Source organism: Bubalus kerabau, chromosome 5, assembly GCF_029407905.1.
Source record: "Bubalus kerabau isolate K-KA32 ecotype Philippines breed swamp buffalo chromosome 5, PCC_UOA_SB_1v2, whole genome shotgun sequence".
In the NCBI taxonomy this organism is placed as follows: domain Eukaryota; kingdom Metazoa; phylum Chordata; class Mammalia; order Artiodactyla; family Bovidae; genus Bubalus; species Bubalus kerabau.
This window is the reverse complement of record NC_073628.1, coordinates 105,290,159-105,317,910: the sequence shown is the minus strand read 5'-3', so window position 1 is coordinate 105,317,910 and position 27,752 is coordinate 105,290,159. Positions and strand designations below refer to the sequence as shown.

The window sequence follows — 27,752 nt, the reverse complement described above, 5'->3', positions numbered from 1 at the left end:
GGCTCCTCATTGCAGTGGCTTCTCTTGGGGCACACAGGCTCTGGGACACTCGGGCTTCACCTGTGGCTTCTGGGCTCTAGAGCAAGGCTCAATAGTTGTAGTGTACAGGCTTAGCTGCTCCACGGCACGTGGGATCTTCTTGGATCAGGTATCAAACCTATGTCTCCTGCATTGGCAGGCAGATTCTTTACCATTAAGCCGCTAGGGAAGCCCCTGTGATTTTATACTGATTTTTTTATTTGATTTGATTTTGGAAGATGCATTTGTGTGGCCGAGGGTGGCTCAAGCTGGGTTATGACTGAGGGTCCTCCCAGACAGCCATGCCCCAGGTCACCTGTCCTCTTGGACCTGGGTAGCTGTAGACATCCTCCGGTGGCCGTGAGCCCACAGTGAGGCCTGTCAGGCGCTGATCTAGGAGCAGTGTGACTGCTACGTCCCGAGGAAGTACACATGCCCTCGGCCATTGATTCTGGCCGTGGTTAAGCTCCCCCAGAAGGACAGGCGACTTCAGGTTACTCTGATCCTTGACAGTATTTGACGTTGCGGGAGACTCATCCTCTGTTTCCGTTTCTGTTTTCCCTCATTGACTTGTGGGCATGCCTCCTGTATCCTGAATCATTAGCCCGTGTGGCACGGCTGATAATGAGACCGGGGTTTGTCTGGCCTCGTGTGGCCTTAGGGTGAACGTGCGTCCGTCCTCTCCTCCTTTTGTTTTCAGGGTTTTCCTCCACCTCCGATTAAGATCGTCAGGTTTCCTTCTAAGACTTGTCATTTTGCCCCTTAGTTTCAGTCCTTGTCTTTTTAGATGAGTGTATTTGTGTGGTGGCACCAGGTCTTGGTTGTGGCATGTGGGATCTAGTCCCCTGACCAGGAATCGAACTTGAGCCCTTGCATTGGGAGCACAGAGTCTTAGCCACTGGACCACCAGGGAAGCCCCTCAGTCCTTACGTACTGAGGGGATGATTTGTGTGTGGAGTGAGGCAGGCGCCTGGTCTGCTCGAGTCACTGTCACAATACACCGTATGCAGCAGAGACTACAGGACCTCACTTCTCAGGGTCTGGGCGTGGATGGCTGAGCTCCGGGTGCCGGCAGGGTCGGGGTCTGATGAGCACCCTCTTCGTGGCTTACAGACACTGCCCCAGCTGGGTCCCCATGCAGTGGAGACAGAGGTCAGGTGTCTCCTCCTCTTCTTATGAGTGTACTGACCCCATCAGGGGGCCCCATGCATGACCGCTGAACTCAGTGACCTCCCCAGAGGCCCCGCCTCCGAATACAGCCATGCATGGGGCAGTGGAGAGGGGCTGAGGGGGGTGGTCAGGGCTTCCACAACAGCGGGGGTCCCGGCTTCTCTCACTGTGGACAACAAGACATCACCCATGTTCCCTCGGCCCTGCTCAACACATAGGAGTCCCGAAGGGCTCTGTTCTGTCCCCTAGCCTAGCTTTCTGGTCTGCTGGGGGCTGCTAGACATCTTTGAGTTCCTTATTTCGGGTGGCTTTACTGAAATGTGAAGGGCGTCCTGTGGATGCATTTTCAGGCTTTCATGCTGTGTGTGTGTTGAACACTGGAAGGGCCAGAGCCTTGTGCCACCGCATCCCCACCTGACAACCCAGCTCCCTCTGTGTCTCGGGGTCTGTCACTTGGTGCCTCACCCTGCCGCATGCAGGGACGGCTGGGGGTTGTGAACGCCACACACAGGGCAGTCAGCCCTGTGGATGTCGGCAGGGACCTGCTGGGGGCCAGACTTCCCCCAGATCTGGCTGGGAGGGCTATGCCCTGTGATCAGGCAGGGGCCCTGGGGCGTCAGCGGAAACCCCTGGAGCCCAGGGCAAGATAGGCGGGGGAGCCCCGTTCTGTTTGCGCGTTGGCGTCTCGGCTTCCCCCTTCACCTCTCAGTTGACGGGAGGGGAGCCGGTTTTGCAGTCACTGTGACCAGGTTTCATAGGTTCCAGCCAGAGCTGGTCATTTGCTTGTTTTAAAAACACTCCGTTACAGTTTCCACTTCTGTATGTTCCTGGCAGCTCCCTGACTCTCATGAAAGTCGCCTTCACTACAGACCTCTGTAAAAGCACAAAGCTTCCCGTTGTAGCCCAAGGATTTTGTTTTCACATACTTTCAAAGCGTTGGGAAGGAGCAAAGTTGGAAATGTTTTTGAGGAGGAATGAAACTGCCCGTCCTGGTCATACGTGTAGCTCGGCGTGTTTCATGAACCGCTGCTTCCACACAAGTCTGGTGCAGGTTGGGAACGTGATGTTTTTGGTGACTTTCAACTCAGCATAAGTGTGCGGTTGGTTTTGCATTGTTTCTTCCCCTAGGTTTGTTCTTAAAGGGGAGCCGGGGGAGGGGGGCGGTGCTGGCTGGACGCCTGCCTTGGGCTGACCGTGGACTTCCCAGCGGCCAGGGTCCCTCCCTGGACAATTGAGTGTAAAGGTCTGGAGAACCCTTGGCTCCCATGGAGCCCGTCCCCATGTGGAACGGGACCTGGTTTTCACGCCCGGAGGGAAGGGAGTGGACAGGAAGCCCATGGGGGGCACACAGGCCCCAGTGGCCTCACAGCCTGAGCCCCTGCAGACGGCCGTCCTTGTGGGTCGTCCAGGGCACCATCTCCCCACCCAGCGGTGTGGAACAGCTGCGAGGGTGCTGGCGTCTCAGCTCCACGGCCACCGCCCGGGGCCGCCTGGACTGGCGGCCTGTCCCCACCGCCCCCCGTGTGGTAGAGCTGGGCTCGCAGCCCCAAGGCCATTTCTTTACGTTCTTCTCCTGTTCTTTCCAGAATCCATCTACCGCCGTGGAGCCAGAAGATGGCGGAAGCTGTACCGCGCCAACGGCCACCTCTTCCAGGCCAAGCGCTTTAACAGGGTGAGTCCCCCCCAGGGGGAGATGCCGGGCTCTGCTCCACACTCAGCCCTGGATGACCACAAGCCCTTCATGAGCTCCTTGAGCCGGCAAGGCACCAGCTCAAGTCTTTTCTGACAAATGTGACCTGTGTGTCCCTGTCACGTGACCCCCTTCCAGGTACCGTGTCCCATCACATGACCCCAGTCCTGGCACTGGGACTCCATGGACATTCAGAAGGGACCCTGGATTTGTCCCGTAACCAGGATGCATGTGTTACCACACAGTGTCCCCTGCTGGTCGCAAGGGTGTCCTGTGAAGCCCAGGGCCCGATAATGGCCCTCCAGCCCCTGGCCGCACTGCCCAGCTCACTCCAAAGGCTTTATAGCTACACGTATAGTGTTTCTCCTCACGCTGCCCTGTGTCCTGTAGAGACCACGGGGCTCACGTGGTCATTGTCCTGTTGCCACGTGGAAAGGGAGGTGCCTTCAGAGGCCCTGTGGCTGAAAACCGCCTGCCTCAGGGCTCCCCACACAGAGCGCCCCAGACTAGGTGCTTAGCAGGTCAGTCTGGTGTTTGAAGTCCAAAACGAGGACTGCTCTCAGGGCCCGGCTGCTCTCAGGGAGAGTCCCTCCTGCCTCTGTGTAGCTTCTAGGGTCGCTGGCATCCTCAGAGGCCCTGGGCTGGGAGCACAGCCCTCCTGCCTCTGCCACCTCCTGTTTCTGCACCCCACCCCCACCCCCGACTCCTCACCCCCGGGATGCCCATCGTGACAAGGACCCAATCTGACCTCATTTATGGGTGGACATGAGTTTGAGGGACACCACTGAGTCCCATACAGCAGCCGAGCACCTGCTGACCTGGGGCCCCACGTGTGCCGGCACCCTGCCCTGAAGGCTGGCCCCTGCACCTGGCACACAGTAGGCACACACGCAGTGTGGCGGTTTGTCGTTCACTGTAATGAATGACTGGAGGAAAGTCAGCCAAGGGGCCCTGGGGCTGTGTCAGGAGTGAGCGAGGAATGAAGCGTGTCTGTCGGGAAGGAGGGGGGCCTGGTTCCTTCAACAATGACAAGAGGACATGAGGTCCTTGGGGCATCAGATAACGTGGGAAGGCTGGGCATCACTGAGCGTGGACAGAGGGCGGGGGCTGCAGGGATGACGGGCCACCCGATGGGTGTGGACGTGAGACTGCGGTGAAGCACCCAGACAGACAAGATGAAACCTGGAGAAATCGAAATTTCCAGCCCCGACTACACGAGGTACCACTGCCTGCCCTCCCATGTTAAGAAACAGATGACTGACCAGCCTGTGGTCAGACAGCTTCTCTCCTGTGCCTTTGGGCACCAGCTAGGTTCTGGCCATAGATGGTCTCAGGCAGATGGGCCAGGCCACCCTGAAGGACCTCAGGGAACCACTCACACCCTTCTTGACAAAGTGACTCACTGGCCCACGGTGAAGCCCACCCACTTGGCAAGGCTGCTCAGAGGGGCCTGGCCTCTCCTGCCTACAGGTTCTAGGAGGAAAACTCATTTCTCTATTCGTCAGGTGCAGAGCCTGGCACTCCTCCTGCCACACCGCCCCCCCAAAATTGTGGGCAAGGCTTTTCCTCTCCAAGGAAGAGCAGGAATTTGGGGTGAGGGTGGCCACTCTAGTCCTCTCCCATCTGCTCTCCCCCGAGCACCAACAAGCTTCTAACAAATACCAGGAGGCCAAGGGGGGAGCCAACCCTGATAACCCCAGCCTTTCGGGAGCTGGCTCTTCTCAGGTGGGGAAGTGGGCATGTCGCTGTTCATCCCCAGGCTGGTTTCCCACCTGGGGTCCCCAGACTCCACGTCTGGAGGTCATACCATCCACCTGTGTTCGCTGGGCAGTCACTCCACGTCTCAGGAGCTGCACGCCTGGCTCTGTGGGGTCAACAGGGCTCACAAGGACGAGCCAACGAAGGTCACATCTTGCCATCTTTGCTGGTGACCTAAGGACGAAAGCAAGGGCTGTCAGCTTCCCAGGCCGGAGCTCCCTTCACTGGACACAACTGATCTTCTCGAGCAGAGAGAGAGGCTCAGCCAGGGACTTACAGAGAGAAGGGGGGGGGGGGCAGCATCCACCCCAGAACAGGGAGCACGAGGGGCCAACGGGGACCTCCAGTCTGTGGGACAGAACTGGCGGTCAGAATCTGGCCCTGGGACCCAGGGCGTGAGTGTCTCCTGTAAGGGTGGAGGGTCATCCAGTCCATCCCAGGGAGATACTGGTTGAGTACGGGTCAGCAGGGAGGGGCTGTCCAGGGCTGGGTTCACAGCAGAGTGAGTCCGGGCAGATCATCTGGGAAGGTGTTCACTGGCGTGGCCTGGTTCAGAACTGAGATCCCACAAGCCTGGCAGTGCCACACACACACAGAAAAATAGAATCAAAACCTAGAAGCCCTGCGGGTCTCAAGAGAAACCTGGCAGGGGGGAACGGGGGGAGTGGTCTTCAGACTCAGCCATAATTGCTTGCCAGGCATCTGCAGCCCACAAACGTTGAACACGAAACACACACAGGGAAAATGTTTGTAGCAAAACCTGGAATAAGAGATCAAGACAGTATGTGTGTTTAGTACCAAAGAGTTCTGGCCTTTTGCTAAATGCCCAAGTCAGAAGTTGGGCAAGGGTGTGAGTGGTCAGTTAGAACAAGAGTGGTCACTGCACATGAATGCAGGCACCCTGACCTTGTTGGTGACCAGAGAAACGCAGGATGTTCAGAGCTGCCAGTGCCCCAGGCTGCTGTTTACGCAGTGACAGTCCTCGTACTTCTGGGGGTGCAGACCCAGACCCCTGCTTTCTGGAAAGCGGTTGGGGAAAAGCTCAGTGGCTCTAAGGTGCCCTGTCCTGCTGTTCCTGCAGTGAGTCCATCCTAGAGGAGTGGCCACATCACTGTCACAGGCGGGCAGCATCTGAGCACCCTCCCTGTGCTGAGAAACCCTGCCCTTAACCCCCCAGTGCAGGGGTTTGAGCCTCGGCACTGTAGATGCCCTCTTCCCATCCTGGGCAACTGGAGGGGCGTCTGCTAATGGCACATGGGCTGCCTGTGCTGCAGGAGTGGCTGGGTAGACGGTTCAGGAACTGCAGCTTTTATTATGAGGAGAGTGTCCTGCGGGGAGGGACAGTATGGAGTGAGAGGCGGGCGGGGAGACCCAGGTAGAGACACCAGCAGGGCTGGCCGTGCTGGTCGAGGATTTCTCCTGGGCTTTTCGAACTGAGGAAACCTCCCCTGCAAAGGGCCAGAGAGTAAATGTTTCAGGCTTTGTGGGCCATGCAGTCTCTGTCACAACTGCACAACTCTGCAGTCAATGTGACCACGTAAGAGCAGCCCCAGAGGTTGATGACTGAAAACATGAGCAGGGGGCCAGCCGAGCAGCACGTGAGACAGACTGAAAAATACTTTCACCCATTAGTCTGTTAATTCACATGATTTTCTGAGAGATGAAGCTTCATTTTTGTTATTTTTATGATTTAATTAATCATTTTTTTATGTTTTATACTTATTTTTATTTATTATTACTACTCCTTTTTGGCTATTCCACACAGCTTACGGGATCTTGGTTCCCTGACCAGGGATTGAACCTGCATCCACTGCGTTGCAAGATAGATTCTTAGACTGCCAGGGAAGTCCCAAAGACGTGAATTTTTTTAATGGTTCCATGAATGCTGACGGGCTGGAAACAGGGGTGAGAGCAGTCTCGGGCTTCACACTCCCTCCTTGAATCCTGGATTTGCTCATGAGCTGTCACCCTTCTGGGTGGAGGCGCCAGTTCCAGTATTAAACTGGACTGGCCAGAGTCAGAGCTCTCAGGAGGGGTGACCCTGTGGCTGGCCTCCCATCTGGCCTTCGCAGCCATCACTGTCTCTTGGGCCATTCCCAGAGGGAGCCCCATCATCTGTGGTTGCCTCCTTGGGACGGGACAACTCCAGCAGCGTGGGGGACTTGAGTACATGCTTCTTTTCCTGAAGTTGTGAGCGGTGGTGTGTGTGCATGTGTGTGTGTGCATGCATGGACTTGTCCTCAGCAGAGCTTTACTGGGCTCCCACTGTGTGCTGGGCACCATCCCAGGTGCTGGCCATGTGGCTGTGACTGAGATGTGTGTGCTCTGTGTGGGGGAGAGGCTCCTTCCTGGGGGGAAATGAGCTCCTTGTGCCCACTGGCTGCCAGTAGCCGGTCCTGCACCCGTGGCCCACTCTTGGGGAAGATTCGCTCTGGTCAGCGCTGGTACAGTGCATCCTTTCTGTTCTCCAGGAGTAATTTGAAACTTTATTGAAGGAAAGAAATTTGTTAAATGTGACAAAAGAGGCTAGAACATGTAAATGAGATATGGCTGCAACAGAAGTAAGCGGGAGCTTGCCAACATACGCACACCATGTAACCAAGGAGACGACTTGGGCTCCAAGTGGTAGGCGGGTGACCCCACTACTGGACACACTCATCTTTGCATTTTATGACTTCCAAAAGTTACAAAATTCTCACCAAACGAGCCAATCATGATCATGAATTTCAAGCCTTTATAACCAAGAGGAACAAAGATTGACCATTTAAAGTCTTTTTAAAATGCTGAGAAAAATACAAGGGTAGATTAGTACTAGCAGGGACACTCACAGGCAAGTCTGGGTCAGTCTCTTGTGGGGTCACTGCTCCTTTCTCCTGGGCCCTGGAGTGCACAAGGTTTTGTTTGTGCCCTCCAAGAGTCTGTTTCCCCAGTCCTATGTAAGTTCTGACAGCTCTATGGCGGGGTTAATGGCGACCTCCTCCAAGAGGGCTTATACCATACCCAGGTCTGCTGCACCCAGAGTCCCTGCCCCTGCTGCAGGCCACTGCTGATCTGTACCTCTGCAGGAGACACTCAGACACTCAAAGGCACTGTGGTGTTAAAGACTCTTGAGAGTCCCTTGGACAGCAAGGAGATCCAACTAGTCAATCCTAAAGGAAATCCTTTAGGATTTCCTGAATATTCATTGGAAGGACTGATGCTGATACTCCAATACCTTGGCCACCTGATGCAAAGAACTGACTCATTGGAGAAGATCCTGATGCTGGGCAAGATTGAAGGCAGGAGAAGAAGGGGATGACAGAGGATGAGATAGTTGGATGGCATCACTGATTCAATGCACATGAATTTGAGCAAGCTCCAGGAGTTGGTGATGGACAGGGAAGCCTGGTATGCTGCAGCCCATGGGGTCGCAAAGAGTTGGACTCAACTGAACAACTGAACTGAACTGAATCGCATGGAGCCCTAGAGTGGTTCAGAATCCAGATGCATTCAGTTGCTAGGCATGGTCGCCTCTGTGTTCATCATGCAGGGGTCATGTGGGTTTGGACGAGGGTCATGCAGTGGTCAGGGTCCCCCATGACCTTCTCACCTGGGTCATTTCACTCAGGCAGGGCCCCTCAGCTGTTCTGAGCACAGCCAGGCTGGATTTGCAACCCCGCTGCAGGTCCTGCAGGCAAGGAGGCCCTGCCCACAGAGAGGTCTCGTTACCTGCCGACAAGGTCCTATGGGAGCATAGCCCCAGCCCCTCGGGGCCTTGGTTCCCCCAGCCTTGGGACAGACCCGAGTCAGGGCTACTGGGCCTGGGTGGGGCCTGGTACCAGGTGTGAAGAGGCCTCTTTCTGGCCTGGCTGCATGTCCCCTCAGTGTGGAGGGACCATGGGGGCACAGGCCCGGCTGTGTGTTGTTACAGGGCAGCGTGTCCCCTTGGTGTGGGGGAACCATGGGGGCACCGGGCCTGGCTGACGATGCCTGTTCTTGTCCATGCAGAGAGCGTACTGCGGCCAGTGCAGCGAGAGGATATGGGGCCTCGCGAGGCAGGGCTACAGGTGCATCCACTGCAAACTGCTGGTTCATAAGCGCTGCTACGTGCTCGTCCCACTGACCTGCAGCAGGCATATGGTGAGTGGACACCTTGGCCGGCTGGGGTGCAGTCCACACTGCTGCCCCTGGGGACCCTCGGCCTCCCCCTGCCCAGTTGGGATGCTAACCCCATCCCTGCTACTCACAAGACAAGAAGAGGGGATGACATAGGGGCTGCAGAGTGACGGCCCGGGTCAGCAGTTGGGTCAGTGCCCGTTCTCAAGCCCCAGGAGTCCCCCAGCATTATTGGGGCCCCAGGGTCCACCAATAGGGAGCTGCCTCAATTGTGATGTCAGCCGTGGAACCTGGAGCCAGGGCCTGACTGCGGCTGCCGTGTGATGAGGGCAGGGCTGACAGGACTAAGTGTTACTATGTGAAAAGACACATTTTATAAGCACCTGCTAGAAGAGTGGAGCCTGAGGGCTAAGCGGCCACCTCCGCCTGTGGAAACGCAGGTAATTTCAGTACTCATCCTGCCATGTTCGGGGTGATGCTGTAACAGGTGAATGACGTGTGTTGTGACGTCACAGTGTATGTGACAGGTGAGTCCCGGTCATGCAGTGTCTCCAGAAGCCCCGTGTGGTGCTGCCTGGTCACTCAGCCTGTCTCTCTGCAGGATTCCGTCATGCCTTCCCAGGAGCCTGCAGTGGACGACAAGAGCGACGACGTGGACCTTCCCTCCGAGGAGAGCGATGGAAGTAGGGCTGCTGCTCCCACCCCCAGAACCCTTTCTAGATCCTCCTCTCTCCCAGGCCAGAGCCTGTGAGCGTGGCCACTCGCTGCAGGGCTGGGGCGGCCTCTCCAGAGCAGGAGTGGGCAGGCTGGCCTGCCCTGAGCGCCCACATCTCTGTGCTGCTGCCCATGGGAGTCAGGATGGGGGCTGGGGTTCCCTCTGTTCCAACCTCGGGAGTTCTATGAGGCTCTAATGCAGTGGCCACCACAGATACGCGTCTCTGGAAAGGTCTGCCGTGCCCAGTATTGCATAGTTCTTGGGTTTCAGTAGGTTTGTTTTTTTTGGTTGTAGAGAATTTTTTTTTTTTTTTTAATGCTAAGAAGCATTCGGAGAGCAATTTTGATTCCATTTGGACCAATGGCCCTGCTCTGAGCTTCTGTGGTTCTGTGCATAGTCGCAAGGGTGTGCGAGAGCCTAGGCCTCACTCGATAAACACTTGTTCCTTCCCCAGGGGTGACGTGAGGCCACGGAGCACAAAGCAGTACAGCACCTCATGTAAAAGAGACTCCCATGCACCACCCACTTGTCCACCCACATCCACACACGTCCACTCACTCTCCACCCACCCCCACCATCCACACACATCCACCCACCATCCGCACACGTCTACTCACTGTCCACCCACCCACCATCCACACATATCCACCTGCCATCCACCCCCACATGTCCAACCACCACCCACCCCCACCACCCACACACGTCCACCCACACACGTCCACCCACCCACCATCCACACACGTCCACTCACTCTCCACCCACCCACCATCCATACACGTCCACCTACCATCCACCCCCACACGTCCACCCACCCACCATCTACACACGTCCACCCACACCCCATCCACACACGTCCACCAACCACCCACCCCCACCATCCCCACACTTCCACTCACTCTCCACCCACCCCCACTATCCACACACATCCACCCACCCACCATCCACACACATCCACCCACCCACCATCCACCCCCACCATCCACATATGTCCACCCACCATCCACTCACTCTCCACCCACCCCCACCATCCACACACCATCCACCCACAATCCATCCGCCTGCCCACCTGTCTACCCACCCATCTGCACACGCTGAGAATAGAGACTGGAAGGCTCGACATCAAACCCTTCTGCCCGCCTACTTCTAGAAGAACCATGAGGGAAAGTTGTCACAAATGCAGATTCCCAGGCCTCAGCCCCAGAAGCTGAGAGTCGGAAGGTGGGGCTGGGCTCTGAAAACTGTTCTCCCAAGTCTCTAGTTGAGGCAGAAGCAGCTGCTCCAGGCCTTCCCCCTGAGCAGCAGGTGGCCTGGCCTGGCCCGGCACTGAGTGTCCACAGAGGGCCAGAGGCCATGGGGGTCCCTGGGTCCTGGGCCACATCCCTGATGATGCCTGTGACCCGCCCCCCCACCTTTTTCCTTCCTCTTCACCAGTTGCTTATATTTCTTCAACCCGGAAACATGACAACATTAAAGATGATTCTGAGGTGAGTAGAAAATGGCTCGTCAGTGTCTGTTTCCGTTATAGAGGTCCGTCAGCTCATTTCTGGGGCCACTGTGGGAACTTAAAGGTGAACTACGAGTGTCCGGGGAGACGCGGCCTGGTGGGCATCAGGGATTGCATACACCAAGGCGTTGGGGTCACAGGTCTGCAAAGTCTTAAGAGACATTTAGCACAGAGGCAATTGCCGAACAGGAGGTGGGACTGACCCTCTAATCCCAGGACTGGTTCCCCTGGCAACCAGCCACACCCTCAGGTGACCTAGAGGCTTCCCTCGAGGCGCTTCATTAACATGACAAAGGGACATTTTGCTGGCTCTCTGCACCCGGAACCCCCTGGGGTTAGGAGCTCTGTGCCGGGAATGGGGCCCTTGAACAAGTAGGGACTTTGTATTACCAACCACAACATCACAGTTTGACTCTGGGTGATAAATGAGGCTCTGAGAAGTTTGGTCCCGTGCGAGGGCGGTTCCAGCTGGAGCTTCCATCCACAGAACCTCCTCGCAGCACCTGGGGAGGCCACACCTTTCCCAAGGTCCTTGTCCCGTCTGGACTTGAGCTCTTTCTCCCTGGTCATCTGTGTCTGGAATGAGTCAGGAGCACTCAGTTACCTTTCCTCCAGTACAGAACCCTCTTCAGAGAGAGTCCTCAGGAGGGGCGCACGTGGCCTCTTCCTGCCACCGACGGTGGCTTCTAGTGACGCTTGCTGTGGCGGGTCTCCCAAGGCATTAGCAGGTTATGCTTTGTGCCCCCCGGGGAGGGCCAGGTGAGCTGATCCCAGCACCAATGGCCCTGGGGTGTGTGAGCCCATGGTCACTTCCTCAGCAGTCAGGGCAGGCTGGCCCTGAGCATCCCTCCTGGCTCACAGAGGGGCCACCTGTGACTGGTGATGGCTCCTGGATCTCTCCTCCTTCCATCAGAAGCTCTAGGGGCCTGCTCCTGGGTGGGGAGGGCATGGGGGATGATGAGTCCCTTCCCGCTTCCTCGCATCTTGTCCACCCCCATCAGGACCTCAAGCCAGTCATCGACGGGATGGACGGGATCAAGATATCTCAGGGGCTCGGGCTGCAGGACTTCGACCTGATCAGGGTCATCGGGCGCGGGAGCTACGCCAAGGTCCTGCTGGTGCGGCTGAAGAAGAACGACCAGGTCTATGCCATGAAGGTGGTAAAGAAGGAGCTGGTCCATGACGACGAGGTGAGACTGCATCTGTTCCCACTTGTTGTTCAGTTGCCAAGTTGTGTCCAACTCTGCGACACACGGCCTGCAGCACGCCAGGCCTCCCTGTCTGCTCCTCGGTGTGCAAGTACGCGCACAGAACAGAATGTGCGCTTTTACCGCTTTCCAGTGTGCAGTTTAGTGACTTTTAGTGCATTCACGGTATTGGGTAACCATCGCTACTGCCCATGAGCAGTCTCTCCCCGGTCTCTTCCAGCCCCACAGCCGCCCGGCCACTTCTGTCTCTGTGCATTTGCCTGTTCTGGACGCTACATGTAAATGGAACCATGCGCTGTGGGACCTTCTATGTCTGGCTTCTCTGACGGAGCATCTCGTTCTCATGGTCCACCCAAGTGTATCGAGGCGCGGCACCTCCTCCATCTCTTCTAGGCCTCAGCTGTGTTCTGTTTTATGGACAGGCCCTGTTTGGCGTGTGTGTCCGTCCCTGATGAGCACGTGGCTTGTCTCCATTTCCAGCTGCCGTGAACGTCTGTGCAGCTGAGTCCCTGTTTTTACTCCTCTGGGTGTTCACCTGGGAGGGGACTGCCAGGTCATAGGGTCATCTTGTGTTTTGCTCTGAGGAACAACTGAACCGTCTTCCCCTGTGTCGTTTTACGTTCCCACCAGCAATGCACGAGGGCCCACTTCTGGCCACTCTTGTCAATACTGGCTGTGTTCTGCCACAAGGGCCCACTTCTGCCCATTCTTGCAGATACTGGCTGTGTTCTCTTTTTTGATTATTGCTGTCCTAGCGGGTGTTTAGTGGCTTTGACAGGCATTCAGCACCTTTTCATGGGCTTCTTGGCTCTGTGTACTTTTGATCTATTCTTTGACCCCTGAATGGGGGTTATGTCCCTTAGAAGCAGAGTGACTTCAGAGGGAGCAACGATGATGTCACTGTGAGACTACTTGATACACGTGGAGTGGGGGCCACGGCAGGGCTGCCCAGGCTTGCAGCTCAGAGGGCAGAGCCAGGGCTTCACTAAGTCCCCACCTGCCCTCCCAGCAAGTGCATTTGTGCAGTGCACACACCGCCCAGCTGGCCGCCAGCCCCTGGTGCTAAGCTCACAACTGAGCTGGTGCAACCTGCCTCTCAGCTGAGGAAGCGGAGCCCCGGGGAGGTGTGGGGCCCAGCGTCTTCACTGCTGGTCACAGCCCTGCAAGGTGATTCCAAGTCCCCGCCCGGTGCACCGCTGGCTGGAGGGTTGATGGTGTCTTTGGGGGTGGGGCACTTTCTAGAACGCTGAGAGGAGAGGTCTCCAGGGAGGGTTACTGCTGTGGTTGATCCTGGCATCATCACATAGCCAGGGCCAGGGCTGGAGCCTGGACTTTGAGGTGGTCTCAGGAGAATGAGACACTGGAGTTGGCAGAGGGGCCAGCTGTGTGCATTTGTGAGACTCTGCCATCCTGTGGCCCCGGGCCTGGGCCCTGGTCGATGGACTGAGGGGTGGCCCACATCTGATCCCTGGAACCTGTGAGCAGGACCTTATTTGGCAAGAAGTGATTACGGATCCTGGGATGGTCATTCTAGATTATCTGGAGGGGCCCTAAATCCAGGGACAAGTATCCTTTTAGAGAAAAGCAGGGGAAAATTTGAGACAGAAAGAAGGAAAAACACAGTGAAGCTGTTAAGAGGGAGGTAGAGAGGAGCCAGAGACCCCTGGAGGTGCAGGAACGACCCTCCGTGGGGACCTGGGAGAGAGCGTGGCCCTGCCCACACCTGAGCTTCTGCCTCAAAGCAACGAGAGGATGCAATCTGGAGTGTTAAAGCCCAGCACTCTGTGGCATTTTGTTACAACAGCCTGGGGAGTCCAGCAGGCGGGAGGAAGGCAGACTGGGGGTGAGGGCGGTTTGGCCTCCATGTGGGGGAGGGGGTATCGTGTACCCACTGAGGTTTCCTTCCTGAGCACCTCGGTGGCCAGGCGCCTTAGAGAACAGACAGGGACCGTTGAGGGCTGTGTTTAAGGCTGGCTCTGCATTTGAGACTCCGAGTGGAGATGCCAGGTGGCCATCACATGAGCAAGCAGAGCTGGGCTGGGTAGGGCTGGTTAGATGAAGCCATTCCTCCCAGAGCATCTCTTCAGGGGGTAGAGGTCAGAGGGATCAGGACCCAGCCTAGGATGAGGAACCCAGACGATCTTTGGCCCTCCAAATGTGTGCTCACTGAGAGTTCGCTAATTTTTCCCAAATTCCTTGGGGGAAGGCAGGCTACTCTGAACACATCTCATTCCCTCTCACTTTCCCTGAAAGAAGGGGTTTAACTTAGGGAATTTGGGGGCCTGGGCCTTATGCAGCTTTCTCCGGTTGGAATGGAACCAAAGCTGGGACTGTCAAGCTGACTTTTCTCCAGGTTTCAGTGTGGACTGTGAGGGAGACAGTCCGATTGTGGGAGCTGGTGCTTGGGAGATGAGTCTGGGGTGTGGGGAATCCTCCACTCTCTGTTCCTCCCGTCTTAAGTGGAGATGATAATACAAACCTTCCACGGCACCATGGGCAACACATGAGGCCAGCTCACAGCTGGTGATGGTGGCTTTAGTGGTGCTTTGGTAGAAATGGTGATAACTGATGAGTCATGATCCTGATGGTAATAGAGTTGGTGATTGTGGTGGTGAGGATGGTAAAGGTAAAGGAGATGATGGTGATGATGGTGGGGATGGAGATGGTGGTGGTCCGGGTGGTGATGATGGTGGTGGTGGTGGGGATGGAGATGGTGGTCCGGGTGGTGATGGTGGTGGTGGTGGGGATGGAGATGGTGGTCTGGGTGGTGATGGTGGTGGTGGTGGTGGGGATGGAGATGGTGGTCCTGGTGGTGATGGTGGTGGTGGTGGTGGGGATGGAGATGGTGGTCCGGGTGGTGATGGTGGTGGTGGTGGTGGGGATGGAGATGGTGGTCTGGGTGGTGATGATGGTGATGATGGTGGGGATGGAGATGGTGGTCTGGGTGGTGATGGTGGTGATGATGGTGGGGATGGAGATGGTGGTCTGGGTGGTGATGGTGGTGGTGGTGGTGGGGATGGAGATGGTGGTCCGGGTGGTGATGGTGGTGGTGGTGGTGGGGATGGAGATGGTGGTCTGGGTGGTGATGATGGTGATGATGGTGGGGATGGAGATGGTGGTCCGGGTGGTGATGGTGGTGGTGGTGGTGGGGATGGAGATGGTGGTCTGGGTGGTGATGATGGTGATGATGGTGGGGATGGAGATGGTGGTCCGGGTGGTGATGGTGGTGATGATGGTGGGGATGGAGATGGTGGTCTGGGTGGTGATGGTGGTGGTGGTGGTGGGGATGGAGATGGTGGTCCGGGTGGTGATGGTGGTGGTGGTGGTGGGGATGGAGATGGTGGTCTGGGTGGTGATGATGGTGATGATGGTGGGGATGGAGATGGTGGTCCGGGTGGTGATGGTGGTGGTGATGGTGGGGATGGAGATGGTGGTCCGGGTGGTGATGGTGGTGGTGGTGGTGGGGATGGTGAGGATGATGGTGACGACAGTGAAGGTGGCAGATGGTAACGGGGACAGTGGTGGGCATGGAGAATGTCTTAGTGGGAGTTTTCTTTCCTCTCTGCGTTGTCTCCCCTCAAGCAGAGTTGACAGAGTTCCTCTCTTGCCTCCCCTTCCCCAGGATGTCTGTGAAGTACTCATACTCCCTGGCTTCTATTTCAGGATATTGACTGGGTACAGACAGAGAAGCACGTGTTTGAGCAGGCATCCAGCAACCCTTTCTTGGTCGGCTTACACTCCTGCTTCCAGACAACAAGTCGGTAAGATAAGGGGTGTTTCTGGGATTCTGCTGCTCTCTAGTCTGAACTGCGGAGAGGCTGAGCTGGCGTGAGGTTTCCGCTCTTATCTGCGGGGCCCTCCCGTTTGCAAGTGTCGGGGCTTTTTGGTTCATCACTTAACTTTGTTCTCAGCTGGTGTCATATGACTTGAATTTCATACAAATGAAGCTAAATTCTTTGATTCTATTTACAAAATATTTATTGAGCACATCCCACTGCATGGGATACAAGTGTGGGATTGGGTGCTGGTATGGCCCTGTGAGTGGGAGGTCTGTCTCTGTACTTGTGGGTCTCACTGATAGTGGAGTAAAGTAATAAACACCAGGAGCTTCACTTAAAAGCTTTGTATGTGTTAGATTTCTGCTTTAAAATGGTTGGAACTACTGGTCTATGATATTCAGCATATACTCAATTTGGAATTTTCTTGGCCAGATGACTTGAACTTACACAATTTGTTTTATTTGAAAAAGTACTGTGTTTTGGGTCAGAGTCCTTAGGGCCCACCCCCAGGTTCAGTGACTTAGAAGAACTCACAGGACTTAACACAATGTTGAATTCAAGGCTGAGACTTACTTCCGGGAAAGGGTATAAAGCAAAACTGGCAAAAGGCAAAGATGCTCGAGGTAAAGTTGGGAGGAACCCAAGCATGCACTGGCCGGAGTCCCTCTGCATGGGGTCCCACGGGACTCCTTGAATTCCTCTGAAAGGAATCGTGAAACCTGGGGTTTACTGGGGTGAGTCATGTAGGCAGCTCTCCCTAACACATGCCAAATCCCAGGCTCCCAGTAAGCAGCAGGTGTCCAGGGCAGATGCAGTGTTTCTGCAGCATGATCGCGTGAGGCAAGCTCACCATTTGGGGAGGGTTCGCATCAGCTCAGGGAGCCAGTGACTCCACTGGAGTCGGCGTGCAGCAGGGCGGTCTCAGCCCCACTGTGCTCACTGTCTCTGCTCAGGGTCCCCTGTAACGAGCAGTGAGTCACCCCCGCCCCCGTGTACCCCTCACCTCCCCCATCTCCACCCCCCTGTTCCCACACAACTGGCCTTTCCCCGGGTCTGCAGATGTCCCCCAGCCCTGTCCCCAAGCTCAGTGATTCTGCCTCCTGAGAGGGTCTCAGCCACCTCCGTTTCCTCCCCTTGAATCCTGGCCACAGCCTCTCGGGGCATCCGGTCCCTGGGGCACCAGGTTGTCACTTCCCCCATGCAGAAACCAAGCCATGTTTGAAAACACAGATCTGAAACTTCTGACCACTTTCCCAGTTGCTTCTGGGAAACATCCAGGCTCCTAGGTGTGTGGATGAGGCCCTGCGACCAGGCTCCATCCCAGTCTGTCCATCTTTGCCGCGCAGCCCTTTCCTCACCTCTTCTTCCTCAGCCCAGGGTGCATGGAGAGCCCGGGACTTGTGTCTGGTGTACTTTCCACGCCTCTGTTTGGCCCTGACCGGTCTCTGGGATATGGGACAGACCCTAGAGAGGGCGTGCTCCTGACTTCACTCTTCCTAAATGGATTCTAAAACGTGTTTCACTGTGATGTTCTGTTAACTTTACTACACGGAACATGAAGAGTGTGGAAAGACAGGGGTCAGATATTTCAGCCTCACTTACAGCTTCCTTGCTGGGAGCACGGCACCCTCTGAGCTCACACCCTGGCAACCCTCCGGTTCACATGCTCCCAGGTGCATTAAAGTTAGGATCACTCCTGTGTGATCCCCATGATACAGGCGCGCATGATACTGCCTTTCCAGACCGCCGTGAGAAGACTCATATAGAGCCTTCAGCACCATAGCCGGGAGGCACCCTGGAGCAGTTATCGTCTGTATCTAGTTTCCTTGCCTCTAACATTACAGAAAGTGAAAGTGAAGTTGCTCAGTTGTGCCCGACTCTTTACGACCCCGTGGACTGTAGTCTATCAGGCTCTTCTGTCCATGGGATTCTCCAGGCAAGAATACTGGAGTGGGTTGCCATTTCCTTCTCCAGGGGATTTTCCCGACCCAGGGATCGAACCCAGATCTCCTGCATTGCAGACAGACGCTTTGACCTCTGAGCCACCAGGGAAGCCCAACGGTACAGAACCTGGCAGTAACCTCTAGAAGCACCTGAAACCTGGATGGTTGGGGCAGGTGTCTTTCCCAGGCTGTTTCTCGGTGCCTGCTTGGACCCAGCCCCTCAGTATGAACTCCCTAAGAACTGGGCCAGGCATGCTTTGAGCAGTTGGTTGATCCTGGCACCTCATGGGCAGTCACAGTGTTAAAGGATGATTCTGTAAGTGCAGCCATGTTCTCGGTAAAGAGGCACAGTGAACGTATGTCAGAGTTTGCTTGACTCTCTGATTAATGAGAAAATAGTAAGAGGTCATGACGTGCCCACAGGAGTTCCAGGTCCCGCACGTGTTGGCTGACGGGGACCTTGGGATGGACAGATGTCCAGTGCAGAGCTGGCTGGGGGGCTGGGAGGGGTCTGCATGAGGCAGACCTCCTTTGCAAGTCTGTGGATGGCATTGTTGACATAGAACCCCCCATGAGTCGGAAAGCATCTGACAAGTGCAGCCACCAGGACCCCCACACAGACCAGAGTGGACACTGCAGGGGGCAGCAAGGCCTACGGCATTCAGCATGGCTGTGGGGATGTGGCCGGGGCACCTGCTGGCTGCTGCACCACCTCCTCCAGGCTCCTCAGGAGTTGTCTGCCCCCGAGCACCTGCTGTGGGGCCAGGGGCCCACTGAGTCCTTGCAGTGCTGCCAAACAGTGGACACCTGCTCAAGCTGAGCCGTGCCCGTGGGCTCCCAGCAGCAAAAACCTGGTGAATAAGGCCCAGCTTCTTATGAGCAGTAATCAGAAGGGGAGCAGGTGGGTCTGCAGTGAGCAGACACAGGGTCCAGCTTGATCACCTACTCCTGATGGGGGTTGGGGAGAACTGGTTCCTGGGGGCCCTGGAGATGGCGGAAGTGCTCACAGGACACACCAGCGGCCGCAATGCAAGAACCTGCACAAGAGGCTGTGACCCCGACAGGAATCAGCTTTGACCTTGAGAGGCCAGGTGCCCCCTCCCTAGGAGCATGAGTCATAGTACTTTCAAAAGGTAGAGCATTTGTTCCTGTCATAATTTAAACTCAGAATAGAAAGCGGGGTGCTGAGTGACAGCGGGTGTGGGCGGAGCCACGTCAGCCTCTCTTCTCCATGCTGATCCCCTGAAATGGTCCACGTGCAGCCCCGACCCCATGGGCTAGAGTCTCAGCATGAGGGCGCATGTGGGGAGAAGGGCATTTCAGAAGGTGGCTTCCCTGCTGCCCAGTTTTGCTCCCTGTACTTTTCACATTTTCTAGGTAGTGATATCCTCAGTGTCCTTCTGCAGCTGTTTCGCTGTTTTGGTCTCTCCTACTTTGCTTGATTTCATCATCAGGCATGTCTCCTGTGAATGTGTGGTTCATGTTCCAGGCATCCTTCACATGTGAGGGCACCTGCATTTGAGCTGGACTCAGCCCAGTCACACTCGCCCTGGAACTCGGACATGTGTTGGGTGGTGTGCTGGGCCCACGTCCTTTACAGGGAGCTGGAGGCTTGTTTGTCCTCTCATCCAGAAGGAGGTTTCTCTGGGCCGGTGTCATCAATTTCCTGTCAGTATCTGTCCCTGAGCTGTGGTCTCTGTCTGGTCTGCTTGCTCACAGTGAGCAAGAAGGATCATGTGAGCATCCTTCTGAGTCAGGGACCAGGTTCTGACCACATGGGTCCAGGGGTTGCCTAGCGTTTCTGATCTGTGTTTTCTTTGGGAACAAGCCTGGTCCATCCTGAGATGTCCCTTTGGCTTTTGACCTCCTTTTTTGTCTGTCCTTCATTATCAGAAGCCCAGGCCCTTGTCTGCTTCCTCTGTTCCTTTCTTCTGTCCCCTAGCTTCAAGGGGACGGGGGTGGCCACCCTGTGGTTGGGGGTTTATACCTGGAAGTGGGGCTCCAGGTGTGGGTTCTGGATTCCTCCAAGCCACCCAGTATCAGATCTCATAGACAGTACCTGTGGTCCTGGGAAAATTACTTGACCTCCCAGCATCTCAATGTACCTGTCTAAAATAAGAAAACTCCTAGAACCTACCATGCAGTTCTTGGGTTAAGTTTCATACACAGGTGTGCTTAGAACAGCACCTGACATTTTGTGAGAGTTGTGAGAACTGTGTTCTTGTTATTTTTTTATACCGGGGGTCAGCACTTTTTCTCAGAAGACCAGATAGTAGTATCGCCTTTGAGGGCCACATGGTCTCTATGACAGCTACTCACTGGGGTGCAGACGGACACAGGCAGTGTTCCAGTAAAGCCTCATCAACAGACACGGGTTGGGGAGTGGGTGTGGTCAGATGCTGGTGGCATTACTCTTGATCTCAGCACTGTCCCGTGTCCTCTGGGTCCCCTCTGAGTGAGGCTGGTGATCTACCCCATAGCGGAGGGAGGCTGGGCTGACCTGGTCCTGAGATGAAGAAAGCGGCTCAGGTGGTCCCCTCCTGCCCCCTGGCACCCTCAGCCCTCAAAGGGGCCGGCATTCCAGGTTTGTCCTGGGTGAGGGGTCAGGTGGGTAGCATCTCTGGCCCCCACTCTGCAGCCTGGCTCCTGCCCTGGTCTCTGGCCCAGGAGTGGACTGTGGTGTTTACACCCCTTTCTGTCTCCAGCTCTTGATTAATCCTGTTTTGCGAATTTTTACTGTATTCTGTACATTCAGTTAAGTACTAAGGAAACATGACCTGCTCTCTCGGCCCTGGGGGAGGCTTCTTTCCTGTCCTGGCATCACACATGTGCCAACCAAGCCATGCAATCTGGGGCTCATGGGCAGAGGCAGTTGAGCCCGGAGACGGGCCCTTGGCTGTGCTCGGCCGTGGATGTTGGGGTGCTTGTCGCAGCAGCCAGCGTATCGGAGTCACCTGAAGCGCCAGCATCGGAGTGAATCAGCCCCTGGTGGCTCTTGAGGGGTTTGCTCCAAAGAAATGTTGAAGGTAGTACACCTAAACTAAGACAACATCGTAAGTCAGCTAGACTCCAGTATACATTTTTTTTTTAATGTCAAAAGTAGTGTTAATGTTTATCTGTAAAAGGAAAAAAATATTAGGGAACTGGGAACCCATGTGCCACATGGCATGGCCAAAAAAATAAGAGAAAAAAAAAAAAAACCCACTCTGCCCTGTTGTTACAGCTGATCAGTGTTGCAGATTAAATGAATTCCTTGATCAGCGACTTACCTGAGCCCCGGGGCCCCAGGTGGCAGTCACAGACCAGCCAAGTGTGCCTCCGTGTTCACTGCAGTTACATGGCTTCTGTTGAATCCCCTGCTATAGGCTTTCCTCCAGATCCAGAAAGGAAGCCACCATTGCTGCTACTTTTCTCGGTTTTTAAACATCTCTTCTGCTCCCCGAGGCCTCATGTTGGTGTCTGTCACCAGCACCAAGGTGGCACTTCTTTCTGTCCGTGTGGGCGGCCACCGTCCATTCCCTGGGGAATATCCACATAGGGTGGACACGTCTCCTGGGGCAGCGCCATCCCTGATCACTGTGGCAAATTTCGTCCTGTTCTTTGAAGTCACAGCATTCTGAATAAACACTCTTGTTTTTTAGTGGCGAGGCCTTGGGCCTCTCCCCAGGGCTTGAGCACCTGCACGTTTCCCCCAGGGTGGCTGCCAGGGTTCAACGTGCACACATGTTGGAACAGCGCGCTAAGGTCTGTGGGGCTGTGCAGCCATCCTTGTCCTGTTTGTGCCACATCGGCAAGCCTTTTCCGTCTCTCACCTCTGTTGTAGCGTGAAAGCAGCCACAGGCAAACGTGTGAGTAAAACTTAGCTACAGTGCAGACCGCCCAGTGTCAGCGTCAGGGTCACTGGGCCCTCTCCAAGCATGAGAGCTGTCCCGCCCTGCAGGACCACATGGAAAGCTCTGGCTGCTCCCCCAGTACTCAGCCCTCAGTCTCCATGTCTGCTGTGTGCGTTTAGGAGTTGTTTCTCATGTAAATATGTGATCAGAGGCTTGGTGGGCAGTCTGTAGCTTGTTCACATGCTCCACGTGTGGGGCATCGCCATCACCGCACCAGTGATGCAGACGGGCTGCCAGTGCTCAGAGGGGCTCCCTCTGTGCTCTCAACTGTCTGAAAGCCTCCTCTCTCCATACCCAGAGGAACTGTTGATCTAAAAATCCACAAGCTGGCCTCAGCAGGGCATTTCAGGGTATTAAATATGAGGAGGATCCTATCAAGGGAAGAAACCACAAGGTAAATTGTTTAGGGACCTGAAGAGCCCTGCCTGCCTCCAGAGAATGGGCCTATCAATCACAGGCCTCTCCCACCAGCACCCCCACCCTCCTAGAGGCCTGTCAATCACAGGGCCCTCCCACCAGCACCCCCACCCACCCTGCTGCCCCACCCTCCTGGAGGCCTGTCAATCACAGGCCCCTCCAGCCAGCAGCCCCACCCTCCTCTGGGAGGCCCGTAGCATTGCAGATTCCCAGTGGCCAAGTCAGCGTGTTGGACCCTCTTACTCTGGACCCGCAGCTTGGGGTGGGTCCCACAGGAGGGGTGCACGGGACCCTCCCGTGGTTCCACCCAGCCCTTCCCCTCCTGACTGCTTACCCCACTGGCCATTTTGTGGGCTCTGCCTCAGGCCCTCCAGGCCAGCTACACCAGGAGGCTGAGCACCTCGTCTCCTTCAGCCTACCCATCTCCCTGCCCCAGGTCCACCCGGGCAGTGGCCAGAGGGTCCCCCAGCTGGTGCACCCACCCTTCTGGCTTCTCCAGCTGAGCTAGGCCCCTCTACTTGCAGGGTGGTCCCTCAGCTTTGCCCTCCTCCACCTCTCCCTACGCACCATCCAGGCCTCTGCTCCCTGGGGAGGCCTTCCACAGCAACCAGCCACATAGCACCCTCTCAGCCCCAGTGAGCCCCCAGCCACCAGCCCTGCTTTATTTTTACATTTTTACCCCAAAGGCAGGCCAGGCATCATTGAAAGTGAAAAGTGAAAGTCACTCAGTCGTGTCTGACTCTTTGCAGCCCCATGGACTGTAGCTTGCCAGGCTCTTCTGTCCATGGAATTCTCCAGGTCAGAATACTAGAGTGGGTAACAGTTCTCTTATCCAGGAGATCTTCCCAACCCAGGGATCGAACCCAGGTCTCCCACATTGCAGGTGGATTCTTTACCATTGAGCCACCAGGGAAGCCCTCTAAAGGCATCACTGGGAGAGTAAATAACTGTGTTGAATGACATGCGTGGTCAACAAGAGTTTCTCTCCCAAGTTTTATTTCATCAGGATCAGAGCTGAGGGGCTCCTGCCACTGACCCCAGAGTTGGATGGTCTGGTCGCCACCTGCCTGGGCCTCTCAGGACAAGGGTAACCCCAGCCTGTGTATCCTGCAGGTTGTTCCTGGTCATCGAGTATGTCAACGGGGGCGACCTCATGTTCCACATGCAGAGGCAGAGGAAGCTGCCTGAGGAGCACGCCAGGTGGGTGCAGCTGGGGCAGGCATGGGGGTGGGGGGAGGGGCAGGGGAGGCCAGGCCACAGCCTGGAGGGTCCTGGGAGTGACCTGGCCTTGGTCCTGACCCTCGGCGCTCAGTGTACGCAGTGATGCCATCCGGCCTCAGCAGGATGATCTTTGTTATTAAATGATTCTCAGGGACACTGACCACATTGGCCAGCCCCTCCCCCCTGCAGCCTCGACCTCACAGGTGGGTGGGGCGTTTATTTCCACCCCATACACATCTCTTTCCTGTTTTCCCATACTTTTTTCCCTTTTCCTCATTTCCTCACTTAAAAATAATTCCATGTGGCACTGTGAGTCACCATAGGTCCTTTTTGGGGAGAGGCAAGTAATAAATCAAGAACCCCACATGCTCATGTTCTCCTTTTTTAATTGTGGAAAAATACGCATAACATAAAATTCCCACCTCAACCATTTTTAAGTGCACAGTCAGTGGCATCAGGCACATTCACATTGCTGTGCGGCCATGGCCAACACCATCTCCAGGACTTGCGTCTCCAGGACTTTCATCGCCAGGACTTTCTCCTCTTCCTGGACCAAAGCTCTGTCCCCATAAAACACTCGCTCCACATCCCCTCCCGCAACCCACACACTCCTACTTTGTCTCTGTGACTCTGACTCCTCCAGGGACCTCAGAGAAGTGGAATCACATAGGATGCATCCTCCTGCATCTGGTCTGTGTCGCTCCGTGTCATGTCCTAAGGTCCATCCGCATTGGGGCAGGTGTCAGTGTCGGCACCTCCTCCGTTTCCAGGGCTGGATCCTATACTATCACAGGAATGGACCACATTTTATCCTCATCTTTTGATGAACACTTGGGTTGCTTCCATGATTTAGCTACTGTGAATAGTACTGCTGTGAACAAGGGGGTACAAATACCCATTTGAGCCCCTGTTTTCAATTCTTTCGAGTTATTCACAGAAGTGGAATTGCTGGGTCACATGATAATTCTATTTTTAATGTTCTGAGGACCTTCCAAGCTATTTTCCACAGCAGCTGCACCATTTTACATCCCAACCAGCAGTGCATGAGGATTGCAGTTTCTCCACATCCTTGCCAGCACTTGTCATTTTCTGTTCGAGGGGATGGGGGGCCTGTTGTATAGTGGCTGTCTTGGTAGGTGTGAGGTGGTGTCTCATGGTAGGTTTGGGTTGTGTCTCCCTGACCATGGGGATGCTGCCTGTCTTTCCCGGTCCTGTGGGCCCACGTGTGTCTTGCCCAGTCCTATTGGCCTATAAGCTCATCAGTGGAGAATTCCAATGTCTTGTGTCCTCCTGTCCAGGTTCCTGGTTGGGTTATCTCTGCTGATGACAGGTATTGCCCCTTCCCCAGGTTCTATGCTGCTGAGATTTGTATCGCACTCAACTTCCTACACGAGAGAGGGATTATCTACCGGGACCTGAAGCTGGACAATGTCCTCCTTGACGCCGATGGACATATCAAGCTGACGGACTATGGCATGTGCAAGGTGAGCATCCCGCCCACTGCTCCTGCCCGCCCGCCTCCCAGGGTCATGGCCAGCCTGGCGCCCGCACCGTCTCACCCATGCCTGGTCTCCGGCACCTCCACATGACCACAGTCCTCTGCATTCTCCCACTAGTGGGGGCGTTTCTGGGGGTGCCCTGCCTCCTGGTAATTGGCTTTGTCCCCACAGGAAGGTCTGGGCCCTGGTGATACAACAAGCACTTTCTGCGGAACCCCAAACTACATCGCCCCTGAAATACTGCGCGGAGAAGAGTATGGTGAGCACAGGTGGGACAGGCACTCGGCTCTGAGGCTGGAGTGGACCAGGACACCCAGACACCCCAAGCCCTGGCACCCTCCTTTGCCCAGGGACTTGGATCTGAGTCGGGAGTGGACCAGGACACCCTGAGCCCTGGGAGCTGCCTCTGCCAGAGACTCTGTGATGGAGCACAGAAGGAAGGAGGCAATCCTAGTGGGGCTAACCCTGCCGGGGTCCTAACCAGGGTCTCTGGGGAGCGGGCCCAGCTGCCAGGAAGAGGGTTTCCTGACTAAATTCCACTGAAACACACACCTTTACTTTGTTCAGCCCCAGGTCATCACCTGGCCTCAGTCCCAGCTGTTGTCCCATGTGTTCACCTGAGTGTCCCCTGGGGAGGTCACTGGACAGGATCCCTCTGGTCATGGAGCCCGAAAGGCTTGGGAAGAAGACAATGCAAAGACAGGCCCCAAGCAGGGGTCCCAAGCCACTGGTGCCGCCCATGAGTGTGGGTTCCCCAAACCCACCAGAACCACCCACAGCCCCTGTGACACTGGAGTGCATCCACACTCTCCTTCTCTGGGTGTGAAATGAAAATGAGATTAGAACATATGTACATATGTGTCTCTGTGTGCACACCCCCTGCATTTTTGGGTTCTGCTGTTTTCCCATCACAAGTACTCTTTCAAATAGTTCCACATATTTTCTTTGCCATTGAAATTGGGGGGTAGCAGGGTGGGCAGGTTTCTCTTCCCCCTCAGATCCCTGGGCACCCGGGAGGCCAGTACGATTGAAGTCACTTAGTAACCAAACAAGGAGGATGGACAGCAGCCATGGTCCAGAGCAGAGTCTATAGCCCTCCCAGGATGGGGTTCCTGTGTGACAGAGCTTCACACCTTTGGACATCAGGGGCGGCTGGCTGTCCCTGGGCTTCCTTCACATGAAGACAGCTTTGCAATCGCCAAGACAGTGGACAGAGTGGAGGCCAGGCCACCTGGAGATGCTGGGGACACCCAGCCTCAGCTGTGGTCCAGGTCCAGGTCACAGCTGTTGCCCTGTGACTGGATAGCACAAATGGAGAGCCCTGGCCTGACCAGCCTGGCTCTCCCTCAGGGTTCAGCGTGGACTGGTGGGCGCTGGGCGTGCTGATGTTCGAGATGATGGCAGGCCGCTCCCCCTTCGACATCATCACTGACAACCCCGACATGAACACTGAAGACTACCTTTTCCAAGGTGCGCGGGCCATACATCCTGTTCCCTCCATGCCCTGTGGGTTTTCCCCTTTTAGAAGTGGGGGTGAAAGAGTCTCCTGACTGGTTGCTGTGGCTGCCACAGACGAGGTGGGGCCACCTGTCCACTACTGGCTCTCAGGGAGCAAAGCATGGTGGGCAGGATACTGCTCTTTCACATCCACGAGAAAGAATCTGTCCTGATTTAGTCCAGGCCCCCTTCTTCCCACCTCCGGTGTGTACCTGAGTCCCAGTGGGGGCAGTGCTCAGCCTCAGCTCCTTGCCATCTGGGCCCCTGGAGCAGAACTGACTGCCCCCAGGATGTTGACCCAGGCTGTCCCCACAGTGCTCTCCTGCGCCTGTGGACGTGGGGAGGCTGTCCCACAGTGCCCTCCTGCGCCTGTGGACGTGGGGAGGCTGTCCCACAGTACCCTCCTGCGCCTGTGGACGTGGGGAGGCTGTCCCACAGTGCCCTCTTGAACCTGTGGACCTGGGGAGGCTGTTCCACAGTGCCCTCTTGAACCTGTGGACCTGGGGAGGCTGTTCCACAGTGCCCTCTTGTGCCTGTGGATGTGGGGAGGCTGTCCCACAGTGCCCTCTTGTGCCTGTGGATGTGGGGAGGCTGTCCCACAGTGCCCTCTTGAACCTGTGGACCTGGGGAGGCTGTTCCACAGTGCCCTCTTGTGCCTGTGGATGTGGGGAGGCTGTCCCACAGTGCCCTCTTGTGCCTGTGGACGTGGGGAGGCTGTCCCACAGTGCCCTCTTGTGCCTGTGGATGTGGGGAGGCTGTCCCACAGTGCCCTCTTGAACCTGTGGACCTGGGGAGGCTGTCCCACAGTGCCCTCTTGTGCCTGTGGATGTGGGGAGGCTGTCCCACAGTGCCCTCTTGTGCCTGTGGATGGGGAAGGTGTCCCAGTGTTGTCTTGCGCCTGTGGATGTGGAAAGACAGGACCAGCTGAGCTGCCATTGGTTCATCCCTGATCATGAGCATGCCTGATTGTGGGCACCAGGGCCTCTGAGGCCTGGAGACCCTGCTGGGTGCAGGAAGAGGCCCAGGCCACCGTAACTGCTGTGACCCTCCTGCCCGGAAAAGGTTCCCAGTACTCTGCAGGCTGCTGGGAAGAGCTGACAGGCTGGGGGTGGGGAGGGGGAGCTGGAGGAGGGGCAGCAGAAGGAACAACTCTCTCCTCCGGTCCTGCAGTCATCCTGGAGAAGCCCATCCGGATCCCCCGGTTCCTGTCCGTCAAGGCCTCCCACGTGTTGAAAGGATTTTTAAACAAGGTACGCTTGTGGCGCCCCAGCGGCCATGGCTGCAGCCCTTCCTCAGCTACTGGGATTGAGGCTTTACCACCTGGTCTGCTAGTTCAGTGCTGGAC

General features: G+C 56.0%; 1 protein-coding gene across 1 annotated transcript in view; it reads left to right on the top strand.

The window, feature by feature from the left end:
* The window catches only part of PRKCZ (protein kinase C zeta), a 101,204-nt gene that overhangs the window by 70,653 nt on the left and 2,799 nt on the right, over nt 1-27,752 (top strand). The window contains exons 5-15 of the mRNA XM_055582488.1: nt 2,775-2,860; nt 8,624-8,755; nt 9,333-9,414; nt 10,878-10,930; nt 11,952-12,140; nt 15,822-15,919; nt 23,304-23,390; nt 24,760-24,895; nt 25,082-25,169; nt 26,261-26,380; nt 27,578-27,657. Coding sequence (XP_055438463.1) covers nt 2,775-2,860; nt 8,624-8,755; nt 9,333-9,414; nt 10,878-10,930; nt 11,952-12,140; nt 15,822-15,919; nt 23,304-23,390; nt 24,760-24,895; nt 25,082-25,169; nt 26,261-26,380; nt 27,578-27,657 — 1,151 coding nt within the window. The remainder of the gene's footprint in view (nt 1-2,774; nt 2,861-8,623; nt 8,756-9,332; nt 9,415-10,877; nt 10,931-11,951; nt 12,141-15,821; nt 15,920-23,303; nt 23,391-24,759; nt 24,896-25,081; nt 25,170-26,260; nt 26,381-27,577; nt 27,658-27,752) is intronic.